This window comes from Rhinopithecus roxellana, chromosome 10 (assembly GCF_007565055.1).
Source record: "Rhinopithecus roxellana isolate Shanxi Qingling chromosome 10, ASM756505v1, whole genome shotgun sequence".
In the NCBI taxonomy this organism is placed as follows: Eukaryota; Metazoa; Chordata; class Mammalia; order Primates; family Cercopithecidae; genus Rhinopithecus; species Rhinopithecus roxellana.
The window spans coordinates 138,715,538-138,730,021 of record NC_044558.1 but is presented as its reverse complement, the minus strand read 5'-3'; the positions used below and the strand labels follow the sequence as shown (position 1 = coordinate 138,730,021).

The 14,484-nt window shown below is 43.1% G+C and overlaps 1 protein-coding gene across 3 annotated transcripts in view; it reads left to right on the top strand.

The window, feature by feature from the left end:
* Positions 1 to 14,484, top strand: part of DENND5B (DENN domain containing 5B) — a 212,201-nt gene that overhangs the window by 168,106 nt on the left and 29,611 nt on the right. For 2 of the 3 annotated variants that reach the window (XM_030939428.1, XM_030939427.1), the window contains 3 exons: positions 829 to 907; positions 10,104 to 10,185; positions 11,992 to 12,120. In XM_030939428.1, the coding sequence (XP_030795288.1) occupies positions 829 to 907; positions 10,104 to 10,185; positions 11,992 to 12,120 (290 nt within the window). The remainder of the gene's footprint in view (positions 1 to 828; positions 908 to 10,103; positions 10,186 to 11,991; positions 12,121 to 14,484) is intronic. The other variant, XM_030939429.1, reaches the window with a different exon arrangement.

Below are 14,484 nucleotides of genomic sequence, written 5' to 3'. Positions count from 1 at the left end.
TTAAGAGCCCTGTGAAGAAATGTAACAAGGAGAAAAATATGTCACTAAAAAAAAAAATAGGCTCTTTTGTCAGAAGGGGACTAGAAAAATGCCACAGACATTTTAATTTCAGAACAAGAAAATATAACCCATGAGCAGGAGGTGGTTTGGGGATCTTTCCTGCTAAGCAGGAAAGGATGAAGTAGCACATCATTGCAGAGGCTGTATCCCTAGTAAGTTCCATTAAATGTTTGCCTTTGTCACTGTCCAGAATTAACAGTTCCTTGCCATTTTAAGTTAGATCTAATAATTCAGGGTGAAAAATTCAAATGGTCTCTTTGCTTTCGTCTCTCTAGTCTCCCTTTCTGATTTTTTTCTGATGTGTGCGTGTTTCTTTCTTCTTCCCTTTTTCTCTTTCTCCTCTCACCTCTATTTTTTTGTCTTATTGCCACTCCATATATCCAAACATATTTTACATATAGATATACACAAGTACATTCTGTGCTGCTAGAGCATTTTAATCCCATGGTTACTAATGTACCCAGTGTAGACAGCCCTAATTATATACAACTAAGTAACAACCTAGCAGACATCAGAAATCTTCTGCCTGCCATACTGGCCCTTTGCTTAGCTGCTTCCTTTCCCCAGGCTCTTGCCAGTCTTCTCAGTGAGGCAAAGGATGACCTTTATGATACATGCAGAAGATGCTCAGAATGTCATACAGCTAGGAATCAATAAGCTTGGGTCACCAAACTTCTGAATGGCTATTGGAATATGAATGATTTGGATAAGAAATTATTTTATGATGAATTATTTCTTATGAAATTTTTACACACCTTGTACTTTCAGGGGAAGTCGGCTTTGTGGTCACATTTAATTCAGTTTCAGGACAGAGAAGAGAAACAAGAGCACCTTGCAGAATCACCAGGTATGACATCATTGGTAAAGAACTAGCAGCATTGGACTCTGAGAAGACTCAATACTATATGGACTTGTCTTGATCTCTTTCTCTCTCAAGCTAAAATTTACTCATTTTGCCAATAATGGGATAAAGTAGAAGGAGCAATATTACTTACTAACTGTGAGACCTGGAAAAAGTTATTTGCCCTTTCTGAAGTCCTGCTTCGTCATCTATAAAATAGGGAAAATGAGATTACCTAGGCTGGAATGGTCATGCTGATCAAGCAAGGTATCATGTGAAAACCCCCAATGAATTGTAAATGGCCATGCAAGGATACATTACTCTCAGTAGCATCAGAATATTTTTTTTCTTAAAAGTTTTATGCCAGGCACGGTGGCTCACACCTGTAATCCCACTACTTTGGGAGGCCAAGATGGGCAGATCACCTGAGGTTGGGTGTTTGAGACCAGCCTGGCCAACATGGTGAAACCCCATCTCTACTAAAATACAAAAATTAGCTGGGCGTGGTGGTGGGTGCCTGTAGTCCCAGCTACTCGGAAGGCTGAGGCAGAAGGATCGCTTGAACCCAGGAGGCAAAGGTTGCAGTGAGCCGAGAAGGTGCCACTGCACTGCAGCCTGGGCAACAGAGCAAGACTCCATCTCAAAAAAAAAAAAGTTTTGTAACCATCATTAATGATCTTTCAGGGAAAAAATATGAACGTATGTCTCAAAATATTTCGGGAGTTGAATCTCTTCTTCAATTTATAGAAAATATGTTAGAAGTGTCATAATTTTTTAGCTAATTAGAATTATGTAGGGTTTCTTAAGCTAAGTGTTCTTACCTACTGTCTATTTTTCACAACAACACATGCTTTTCTTTGTATAAAATAACCATCTATTTCACAAAAAAGTAGAAGTAACTGTGGTAAGCTAATTGAGATAAAATGCTTTATTACTGAATCAGCCATTCTGGAACCTTTCCGTAAAGTATGGATTACTTTGGACATTCAGAAATATTTTAGATGGAGTCTCCTCTTGTCACCCAGGTTGGAGTATAGTGGTGCGATCTCAGCTCACTGAAACCTCTGCCTCCCAAGTTCAAGCAATTCTCCTGCCTCAGTCTACCAAGTACCTGGGATTATAGGTGCCCACCACCACACCCGGCTAATTTTTGTATTTTTAGTAGGGACGGGGTTTCGCCATGTTGGCCAGGCTGGTCTCAAACTCCTGATCTCAAGTGATCAGCCCTACTCAGCTTCCCAAAGTGGTGGGATTACACGCATGAGCCACCTCGCCCAGGTGGTGGTGGATGCCTATAGTCCCAGCTTCTCGGGAGGTTGAGGCAGGAGAATTGCTAGGAACCCGGGAGGGCAGAGGTTACAGTGAGCTGAGATCGTGCCACTGCACTCCAGCCTAGGTAACAGAGCTAGACTCTTAACAACAACAACAAAAAGTCATAAGTCTACCACAGTTTAAGAAAGAGTGCAGGGGCCGAGCATGGTGGTTTATGCCTGTAATCCCAGTACTTGGGAGGCCGAGGTTGGCAGATCATGAGGTCAGGAGTTCAAGACCAGACTGACCAACATAGTGAAACCCCATCTCTACTAAAAATACAAAAATCAGCTGGGCGTGGTGGTGCATGCCTGTCATTCCAGCTACTCAGGAGGCTGAGGCAGGAGAATCACTTGAACCTGGGAGGCGGAGGTTGCAGTGAGCCGAGATCGTGCCACTGCGCTCCAGCCTGGGTGACAAAGAGAGACTCCGTCTCAAAACAAAAAAAAGGTGCATTGACCAGGTGCAGTGGCTCACACCTACAATCTCAGCACTTTAGGATGTCAAGGTGGGCGAATCACAAGGTCAGGAGTTCAAGACCAGCCTGGCCAACATGGTGACACCCCATCTCTACTAAACATGCAAAAATTAGCCAGGCGTGGTGGCGGGCTCCTGTAATCCCAGCTACTCAGGTGGCTGAGGCAGGAGAATCGCTTAAACCTGGGAGGCGGAGGTTGCGGTGAGCTGAGATTGTGCTGTTGCACTCCAGCCTGGGCAACAAAAGCAACGCTCCATCTCAGAAAAAAAAAAAAAAAAAAAAGAGTGCATTACAAATATGATTTAAACTAACCTTTTTTTTTTTTTTTTTTGAAATGGAATTTTGCTCCTGTCACCCAGGCTGGAGTACAGTGGCACGATCTCGGCTCACTGCAACCTCTGCCTCCTGGACTCAAGCCATTCTCCTGCCTCAGCCTCCTGAGTAGCTGGGATTACAGACATGCACCACCACACCCAGCTAATTTTGTATTTTTAGTAGAGACAGGGTTTCTCCATGTTGGTCAGGCTGGTCTCGAACTTCCGACCTCAAGTGATCCATCTGCCTTGGTATCCCAACGTGCTGGGATAACAGGCGTGAGCCACCATGCCTGACCTTAAAGACCCAGTTTTTTTGTTTGTTTGTTTGAGACGGAGTCTCGCTCTGTCGCCCAGGCTGGAATACAGTGGCGCAATCTCAGCTCACTGCAAGCTCTGCCTGCTGGGTTTACACCCTTCTCCTGCCTCAGCCTTCTGAGTAGCTGGGACTATAGGCACCTGCCACTTCACCCAGCTAATTTTTTGTATTTTTCGTAGAGACGGGGTTTCACTGTGTTAGCCAGGATGGTCTCAATCTCCTGCCCTCGTGATCCACCTGCCTCACCTCCCACAGTGTTGGGATTACAGGCGTGAGCCACTGCGCCCGGCCTAAAGACCCTTTTGTTCACCCTAATTTCTTTTCCCTCACTGCCCCTAGAGGGCAACACTACTCTAAATGTAGTATTTATTGTTAGAAACCTAGTGTTTAAATGTATTTAATCAGACAGCTAGGAATATGAGTTGACTACATTGCCCTGGAGCTCCTGCAATCAGAATGCCAAGGTTCTGCTGTCTCTGACTATAACTATATTTATAAAGATTCAGATCAAGTTTAAAAGCATTCTCTAGTGTCCATCTCCTCTGCCACTTTTTCTGTTAAAAAACAGAAATGAGGTCAGGCGTGGTGACTCAATGCCTGTAATCCCAGCACTTGAACCTGGGAGGCAGAGGTTGCAGTGAGCCAAGATCATGCCACTGCATTCCAGCCTGGGCAACAGAGTGAGACTCTGTCTCAAAATATATATATATATATCTTTATAAGAATATAAAATATGTATTAAAACATCAGTTTAAATTGAAATCTCTCATTCTTAAGGAGTAAGTTGTAATTACGCAAAAATTAAGTTTTTAAAATCTGAATTTTTTTCTACCAAATATTTTTTTGCCAATTATTAAGCTTCCTAATTAATGGCAATAAACAGTCTGCATTGTCATATTTAGGAAAGATCCTTGAAGATTTATGGTGGGCCGGGCACGGTGGTTCGTGCTTGTAATCCCAGCACTTTGGGAGGCCAAGGTGGATGGGTCACTGGAGATGAAGAGTTGGAAACCAGCCGGTCCAACGTGGTGAAACCCCCTCTCTACTAAAAATACAAAAATTAGCCAGGCGTGGTGGCGGGTGTCTGTAATCCCAGCTACTCAGGAGGGTGAGGCAGGTGAATCGCTTGAACCTGGACCTGGAAGATGGAGGTTGCAGTGAGCCAAGACTGCTCCCCCGTACTCCAGCCTGGGCGATGGAGTGAGACTCCATGTCAAAAAAAAAAAAAAAGATTTATGATGGGTTTGAACATTATTCTTACTAGCATTGAATCATGATGAGACGAGATGCTGGATTATTATCATGAGTCTTCAGAAGCAGCACTGAACAGGAGTCAGAGACATTTTAAGAGTTGTAGAGGAATGGAAAGATAGCAAGAGGACCATAGTGGGTAGGCAGTATTAATTTTGACCTAGTGATCACTGCACCTAGTAGTTTGACATCCTATTTTAGAGAAAGAATTTCAGAATACAATTGGTCCTAGAACAAAGACTGTTCTTGACACATCACTCAGAAGTTTTAATGTTTAAATTTGTTGAGAGGACTGGGTGTGGTGGCTCATGCCTGTAATTCCAGCACTGTGAGAACTTAAGCAGGGCAAATTACTTGAGGCCAGGAGTTTGACACCAGCCTGGCCAACATGGTGAAACCCCGTCTCTACTAAAAATATAAAAGTCAGCTGGGTATGGTGGTACACACCTGTTATCCCAACTACTTGGGAGGCTGAGGCATGAGTATCTCTTGAACCCAGGAGGCAGAGGTTGCAGTGAGCCAAGATCATGTCATTGCACTCCAACTTGGGCAACAGAGCAAGATGCTGTCTCAAAAAAAAAAAAAGTGTTGGAAGGCTGGGTATGGTGACCTAGTCCTGTAATCCCAACACTTTGGGAGGCTGAGGTGGAAGGATCACTTGAGCCCAAGAGTTTGAGACCAGCCAAGGTAACATAGTGAGACCCTGTCTCTACAAAAAAAAAAAAAAAAAAAAAAAAAGTTTTTTGTCTTAATTAGCCAGGTATAGTGGCACACATGTGTGGTCCCAAATGCTTGGGAGGCTGAGGTGGGAGGATCACTTGAGCCCACAGGGTTGAGGCTACAGTGAGTACTGTGATCCCACCACTGCACTCCAGCTTGGGTGACAGAGCAAGACCCTGTCCCCAAAAAATAGTAACAATAAATAAAAATGTTGAGCCAGTTCTTAAACTTTGCACCTTCAGACAAGGTTCTACTAGTAACTGGAAATGGATTTTGGCAGGGCGTAGGTGTAGAACCCTTCCACTGAAGGGAATGGAAATGCTGCCTTTTTTCCTTTTTTTTTTTTGAGATGGAGTTTTGCTTTTCTTGCTTGGGCTGGAGTGCAATGGCACAGTCTTGGCTCAGTGCAACCTCCACTTACTGGGTTCAAGTGATTCTCCTGCCTCAGCCTCCTGAGTAGCTGAGATTACAGGCACGTGCCACCACACCTGGTGAATTTTTGCATTTTTAGTAGAAACGGGGTTCACCATGTTGGCCAGGCTCGTCTTGAACTCCTGATCTCAGGTGATCCACCCACCTCAGCCTCCCAAAGTGCTGGGATTACAGGTGTAAGCCACCGCGCCTGGCCAGAAATGCTGCTTTTAAGTGTTTTTTCTGGAGATAACCCAGGAATTTTGAGTCACTCTTCATCTTACCTTCATCAGAAATTTTCTATTAATTACCTACCTATAGACTGTACATGGTTCTGTAGAAATAAACAATCTCTGCCCTCAAAAACATGCTGTCTGTGCTACATTTATAAAATTCACCACTCCAAATAGAAAATAAACAAAATGTTTAACTTGTGTTCATTCTTTTTTTTTTTTTTTTGAGACGGAGTTTCACTCGCTCTTGTTGCCCAGACTGGATGCAATGGCATGATCTCGGCTCACTGCAACCTGCACCTCCCACGTTCAAGCGATTCTCCTGCCTCAGCCTCTCAAGTAGCTGGGATTACAGGCATGCGCCACCACATCCGGCTAATTTTGTAGTTTGACTCAGGCAGATGAGCAAATTCTTGTAGCCGAGAATTAAATCCATGAATCTTTATTTTGAAGGAGAAAGTGGCCTTGAATATTTTCAATTAAGAAATAGTAATGGAAGTATACATTTATATAGTTTATAAAATTCTCTTCTAGCTGGAGTAGGCTTCATGGAAATCTTAGATTTTAGGTCTCTAGGTAAAAGAAGTGGTTCCATTTCCAAACCCCTAATCTGCCCTCTGCTCACAGGCTTTTAAACTCTTCTCTCCAGAGTCACTAATAAATTTCCACATTCATTTCCTAGGGCCACCATAATAGAGTACCACAAACTGAGTAGTTTAAACAACAGGAATTGCCAAGCATGCTGGCTCACACATGTAATTCCAGCACTTTAGGGGGCCAAGGTGAGAGGATTCCTTGAGCCAGGTGTTTGAGACCGGCCTGAGCAACATAGTGAGACCCCCATCTCTTATTATTTAAAACGAAGTTTCTCACTTGCTCTCTAGTTTGAGAGGCATGATTACTTCTGGTTGTCATGTTTCCTTCTAGCCAACTTGTTAATTATGGTTTCAACTCCCCTTTTTTCCTCTGTCAATCTATTTCTTACCTCCTGTGTGGCCATCTTTCATCTTGTCTAATCATCTGGAGTACAGAGGCATTCTCTGAGCCATCTCACTTTGTCCTCAAAAAGCAAGATGTGGCCGGGTGTGATGGCTCATGCTTGTAATCCCAGCACTTTGGGAGGCCGAGGCAGGCAGATTGCTTGAGTCCAAGAGTTTGAGTCCAGCCTGGGCAACATAAACATAGAAACAAAACCCTGTCTCTACAAAAAATACAAAAATTAGCCAGGTGTGGTGATGCTAGCTATCAAGAGGCTGAGGTTGGAGGATCGCTGAGCCCGGAGATGGAGGCTGCAGTGAGCCAAGATCATGCTGCTGCACTCCAATCTGGGCGACAGAGTGAGACCCTATCTAAAAAAAAAAAAAAAAAAAGATGCGCTTTGTTCAGTAACACAACACATTCCCTGCAAGTCTGGAACAATTTCCTCAGCATTTATTACCTCCTGGGTGTCAAGATGAATGGGTCTAGTGCCCCATTGAAACTCCCTCCCAAAATCGCCACAACGAATGTCCTATTTATCATCACATGGTATGGAAGGCCCTCGAAAGTAGTGCTTTTCGATTGGCCTGGCCACAACCTCTTCCTTCTGGCAACCCCATCAGTACTCATTTATACCTGCCAGTGTCAAAAGCATAGGGATCATAATACACCAAAACGTTCCCTGTCTTCCTTTAGTGCCAACTTCATATATATTTATGTGTTTTGGTATTGTATCCCAGCCCCCCAAAGTAGAAAGAATCTAAAAACTGAGAAAATGGCAGGTTTAATATACAGCAAAAATTCGCATTCTCCATTCTACTTATATAGGTGTATTTGCTGAGTATGATGTTGGAATTTCATTTATATTTATAGATGAGAAGATAGAAATGAAAGGCCTAAACTCCATGGCCTCTCATTAAGCATGAGAGCAAACACTGCAACTACAATATATTAGCCAATAGATCTTTGCTTTGCTGTTGCTGTATGAGAATAATCTTTCCTTCTTTCATACATAGAGACAAAACCCCGTCTCTACAAAAAGTACAAAAATTAGCCAGGTGTGGTGGCATGCACCTGTAATCCCATAATTGTTAGCTATCATAAATGTTAGCTATTCTTTCATAAATGTTAGCTATTCAGGCTTCATAAGAGAATATTCATGGACATTATACTTAGTGTCTATTTAGATTACTCACTTTGCATGCTATAATTACTGTAGTTTGGACTTTGAACTTCAAGGTAGAAACTTACCAGACTGAAGAGCCTGAAATCTTAGATTTTTTTTTTTTTTTTTTTGAGACAGAGTCTCGCTCTGTTGCCCAGGCTTGAGTGCAGTGGGACGATCTCAGCTCACTGCAAGCTCTACCTCCCAGGTTCACGCCATTCTCCTGCCTCAGCCTTCTGAGTAGCTGGGACTACAGGCACCTGCCACCAAGCCCAGCTAATTTTTTGTATTTTTTAGTAGAGATGGGGTTTCACCATGTTAGCCAGGGTAGTGTTGATCTCCTGACCTCGTGATCTGTCCGCCTTGGCCTCCCAAAGTGTTGGGATTACAGGCGTGAGCCACTGTGCCCGGCCTCTTTTTTTTTTTTTTTTAGAGACAATCTCATTCTGTTGCCCAGGCTGGAGTGCAGTGGTAAGCTCAGGTGATCCTCCTACCTCAGCCTCCCAAGCAACTGGTACTACAGGTGAACACCACCATGCTCAGCTAACAAAAAAAAAGAAAAAGCTAATTGAAAAAAAGACATATATATATATATTTAGCTTCCCATTGTCCAAACCCATATAATTATTTGCAAAACCAGGGTCTTTCTGTGTAGTCCAGGCTGGTCTCCCTATGTTTCCCAGGCTGGTCTTGAAGTCGTGGGCTCAAGTAATCCTCCTGCCTTGGCCTCCCAAAGTGTTGGGATTCCAGGACTGAGCTACCGCACACAGGATTTTTTTTCACTCTTCAAGAGTTTAATTGTGCGACTTCAATTCATGAGCCCAGAGATGTTTCACATTTTTAGTAGCTTAATTTATATACATTGCTTTCATGTAATTATCTAGAGCTATTAGAACGAGTAACTAGAAAGTAACTGGCCGGGCATGGTGGCTAACACCTGTATTCCCAGCACTTTGGGAGACCAAGGCCGGTGGATCACTTGAGTTCAGGAGTTCAAGACCAGCTGGTCAACATGGTGAAACACCGTTTCTACTAAAAAATACAAAAATTAGCTGGGCGTGGTGGCGCACGCCTGTAGTCCCAGCTGCTTGGGAGGCTGAGGCATGAGAATTGCTTGAACCAAGGAGGCAGAGGTTGCAGTGAGCCAAGATCACACCACTGCACTTCAGCCTGGGCAACAGCAAGACTATGTTAAAAAAAAAAAAAAAAAAAAAAAAGTGCCTGGTCTTTATGGCCAGAATTTGTACACATTGCATCGTTTGCTAGGTGGTCTTTTGTGATTCGTTTAAAATTTCCAAAAGCAGTTCCAGATTACATAGAAAGAAAACAGCTGGGTCTGGGCACAGTGGTTCACGTCTGTAATTCCAGCACTTTGGGAGGCCAAGGCAGGCGGATCACCTCAGATTGGGAGTTTGAGACCAGCCTGACCAACATGGAGAAACCCTGTCTGTCCTAAAAATACAAAAAAATTAGCCGGGTATGGTGGTGCATGCCTATAATCCCAGCTACTCGAGAGACTGAGGCGGGAGAATCACTTGGACACGGGAGGTGGAGGTTGCGGTGAGCTGAGATCGCACCATTGCACTCCAGCATAGGCAACAAGAGCAAAACTCCATCTCAAAAAAAAAAAAAAGAAAAGAAAAGAAAATAGCTGATTTACTGTGTTAATAAAATAGCCCAGACATAGGAAGACCCCCATCTCTACAAAAAATTTTTAAAATGAGCCATGTGTGGTGGTGCACACCTGTAATCCCAGTTACTCTGGACAGGGCTACGTTGGGAGGATTGCTTGAGCCCAGGAGGTCAAGGCTGCAGTGAGCCACAATCACACCACTGCACCCTGCACTCCAAGCTCAGTGACAGAGCAAGACTCTATTTTTAAAATTTGTTCTTTGACATTTTGGGCTAGATGATATAAATTGTTAAAATTTTTTCTTATCAAAGCAGTTTCAAAGTATTTAGTATGAACCATGTATATTTTTTATTACTTTTCTAATATTTTGCTGGTATTTTTCTACATAGTTGCCCTCGGACCAGAAAGAAGAAAATCTGAGTCAGGAGTTATGTTGCCAACACTCAGGGTCTCTCTTATCCAGGACATGAGGTATTTGTTATTAATACATGTGTTAGCATGTGATGATAACTTTGAAGTATTTTGTGGCTTTTAACTAAATTGCTCAAATAATTATGGCTATGTATATTTTTGGCTTATGTAATTCTGAAGAAAGCATTTTTATGGTTTCATTTATTTTATTTTTATACCGTTGTATTGTTTCCTGACATTAAATTCAAATGGAAGATGCAGCTGAGAAGAGTTTTAAAGCGTCTCTAAATTTTTTTATTTTATTTTACTTTAGCGACAGGGTCTTGCTTTGTCACCCAGGCTGGAGTTCGGTGGTGAAATCGCCACTGTCTGCAGCCTCAACTTCCCAGGCTCAAGCAATCCTTCTGCCTCAGCCTCCCAAGTTGCTAGAATTACAGGCACCAGTCACCACGCCCAGCTAATTTTTTTGATTTTCACTCTAGAGACAGGGTTTTTTTTTTTTTGAGATGGAGTCTCATTCTGTTGCCCAGGCTGGAGTGCAGTGTCACGATCTCAGCTCACTGCAACCTCCGCCTCCCAGGTTCAAGTAATTCTGCTCCCTCAGCCTCCTGAGTAGCTGAGACTACAGGCATGTGCCACCATTCCTGGTGAATTTTTTGTGTTTTTAGTAGAGACAGGGTTTTACCATGTTAGCCAGGATGATCTCGATCTGACCTCGTGATCCACCCGCCTCGGCCTCCCAAAGTGCTGGGATTACAGGTGTGAACCACTGTACCCGGCCAAAATGGGGTCTAATGTTGCCCAGGCTGGCCTTGAACTCCTGGGCTCAAGTGATTCTCCCGCCTCGGCCTCCCAAAGGGCTGGGATTACAGACTTGAGCCATTGTGCCCATCCTAAACTATTTTATAGCTTCTTTTGTTCAGTTTTTAAAACTGCCTTAAATACCTGCTGCCCACCGATACAGAAGAAAAAGTCTGCAAATAATGGCAGGATATGTGGCAGAACAGTTGCATCAGCTAGACTTAGTTTGAAGCAAATACAGATCTGAGAATCATCACTTGCAATTACTGTTAAGAAATCATTAGAAGACATCAAGATACCTAACACAGATTTATTGAATGAGGAAGGCAGAGGCTTTTATCTTTTAAATATTTTAGGTACAATACTTAGTCAACCCTTACAATGTGTGGGTTTAAAGCAATATCATAAGATCCGAGTGCAGTGGGTCATGCACTTTGGGAGGCTGAGGGAAGAGGATCATTTGAGACCGAGAGATTGAGACCATCCTTGGCAACGTAGCGAGATCTTGTATTTTTAAATATTTAAAAATAATTAGCCAATTAAAGATTATCAATGCAGTCTGGCTTATTTTCTCTAATGCCATAGAACGTAAGATTTCATATTTTCCATATGTTGTCCAGTGCAACTTGAAAAGTAATTCAGTGGATTAAAGTTGTGGCTGATATTTAATTATGCTATAGAACAGTTACTTTGAAAAGCAACTTAAGTATACACCCTGTTTCATTACTTTTTTTTGAGAATCAGGAATAACCAAATGCTTATTTACAGGTATCTATGAGTCTTCAGCAAGGACATGATAAAGCCTGAAAGAGTGAATGAGTGTTAAATGCTTTATCTTATGACATTGTCTATGTGCTTGTGTTGTAATGGCAATTACGATGTGAGACTAACTTCATGATTCAGATGGAACCTTCAAAGATTTAATCAACATCAATTGTATATTATCAACTGCTCCCTTTAAGTATAAAATAACCTTTCTGTGCCCAGTACTGTTCACTCTTTACTTCTTTTCTAGTCAGCGTTATCCTTAAGATCTACATCTTTGCTGTTACCACTATTCTTTAGGCATATTCAAAACATGAGTGAGATCAAGACTGATGTTGGACGAGCTCGGGCATGGATAAGACTGTCTCTAGAAAAGAAGCTCTTGTCCCAGCATCTTAAGCAGTTGCTTTCTAACCAACCACTCACCAAGTAAGATACCATCTTTGATACATTTCTGTTTCTATACCCTTGTGCATACAAAGCAAGTTGTGTAAACTGACAAACTGGCTTCTTCAGTATGAAGTGCTGTTTCCTGTGCACGTGCATTCTTCTTTATCTAACAGGCATGTGCTTTGAGAACTCTGTCTTGATGTAATACTTGATCGTTTCAGGGAGGACACACCAAATATAACAGCCAAAGGCCAGATTGCAGTTGGGAGTGGTGGCTGTTGCCTGTAATCCTAACATTTTGGGAGGCCAAGGTGGGCGGATCACTTGAGTCCAGGAATTCAAGACCAGCTTGGGTAACATGGTGAAACCCTATCTCTACAAAAAATACAAAAATTAGCAGGGCATGGTGGCGCACACCTGTAGTCATGGCTATTCAGGAGGCTGAGGCAGGAGAATCACTTGAACTTGGGAGGTGGAGGTTGCAGTGAGCTGAGATCGCATCACTGCACTCCAGTCTGGGCGACAGTGCGAGACTGTCTCCAAGAAAAAAAAAGAATAAGCCCTGCCAGAATCAGGCAGAAAGCTAGCTAGTTCACACAAGCTGACAGTAACATCCAAAAGATAGGTTAAATTTATATAAACCTTATATTATATTGTAAAATACACAGATAAAACCTGGAGTAAAAAAAGAAAAAAATAATAAAGTTCTGTGAGGAGGTCCCAGTAAAGGGCTTCTTCTGAGAGCCTTGCATTCAGCAGTTTAGAGCAAGGGTTCCCAGCCCTTGGGCCATGGACCAGTACTGGTCTGTGGCTTGTTAGGAACCAGGGCTGCACAGCAGGAGATGAGCCGAAGGCAAGCAAGCATTACCACCTAAGCTCGACCTCCTGTCAGATCAGCAGCATTAGATTCTCAGAGGAGCACAAACCCTATTGCGAACTGTGCATGTGAGGGATCTAGGTTGCGTGCTCCTTATGAGACTCGAATGACTGATGATCTGAGGTGCAACAATTTTATTCTGAATCCACCTCCCCCTCCCCGGCCCCTGCAACGGCCATGGGAAAATTATCTTCCATGAAACTGGTCCCTGGTGCCAAAAAGGTTGGGGACCACTGGTTTAGAGCCAGGAAACCAGTCAAGTACATGTCAATTAATTGTTAACCGTTTTAATTTCTTCTGTTTACTCTATCAAGAAACCCTCTTCGAGGTCAAGTGCAGTGGCTCACACCTGTAATCCCAACACTTTGGGAGGCCAAGGTGGGCAGATCACTTGAAGTCAGGAGTTTGAGACCAGCCTAGCCAACATGGCAGAACTCTGTCTCTACAAAAAATACGAAAATTAGTTGGGCATGGTGGCATGCACGTGTATTCCCAGCTACTTAGAGGCTGAGTCAGGAGAATCACTTGAGCCAAGGTTGTGCCACTGCACTCTAACCTGGGCAACAGAGTGAGACCCTGTCTCCAAAAAACAAAAACAAAAAAAAAGCTGTCTTGGATGAAATATATTGCCCTTATATTTACATTAGTGCTAATTTGAAGGCTAAGAACTTTGACTTCTCAGGAGGAAAGTTAGGCAGAGAATTCAACAAAGACCTCAGACATGACAGTCTATTAGAGTCCCATCGTAGTAACCCAGTGCTTTTTGTAGTTTTGTATTTGTACATATCACACTTGGATTACATACCCCCTGGAGCATTTTTAGATGATTCTTAATGTCCAAAGAGTAAGTTTGATAAAGAATCAAGTGTCACATACAGCCTGTGAATCTGACCTTGTTTTCTTAAAACTGGCATTTTTTTGTTTTTGTTTTTTTTCCAATTATAAAAAGTTACTGGCCAGGCACAGTGGCTCACACCTGTAATCCCAGCACTTTGGGAGGCCAAGGTGGGCGGATCATGAGGTCAGGAGATCGAGACCATCCTGGCCAACATGGTGAAACCCCGTCTCTACTAAAAATACAAAAATTAGCTGGGTGTGGTGGCGCATGTCTGTAATCTCAGCTACTCGGGAGGGGAGACAGGAGAATCACTTGAACCCGGAGGCGGAGGTTGCAGTGAGCTGAGATCGCGCCAGTGCACTCCATCCAGCCTGACAACAGAGCAAGACTCCGTCTCAAAAAAAAAAAAAAAAAAAAAGGCTGGGTACGGTGGCTCACACCTATAATCCTAGCACTTTGGGAAGCTGAGGCGGGCGGATCACCAGAGATCAGGAGTTCAAGACTAGCCTGACCAACATAGAGAAACCCCATCTCTACTACAAATACAAAATTAGCTGGGCGTGGTGGCACATGCCTGTAATCCCAGCTACTTGGGAGGCTGAGGCAGGAGAATCACTTGAACCTGGGAGACGAGAGGTTACAGTGAGCCGAGATTGTGCCATTGCATTCCAGCCTGGGCAATAAGAGT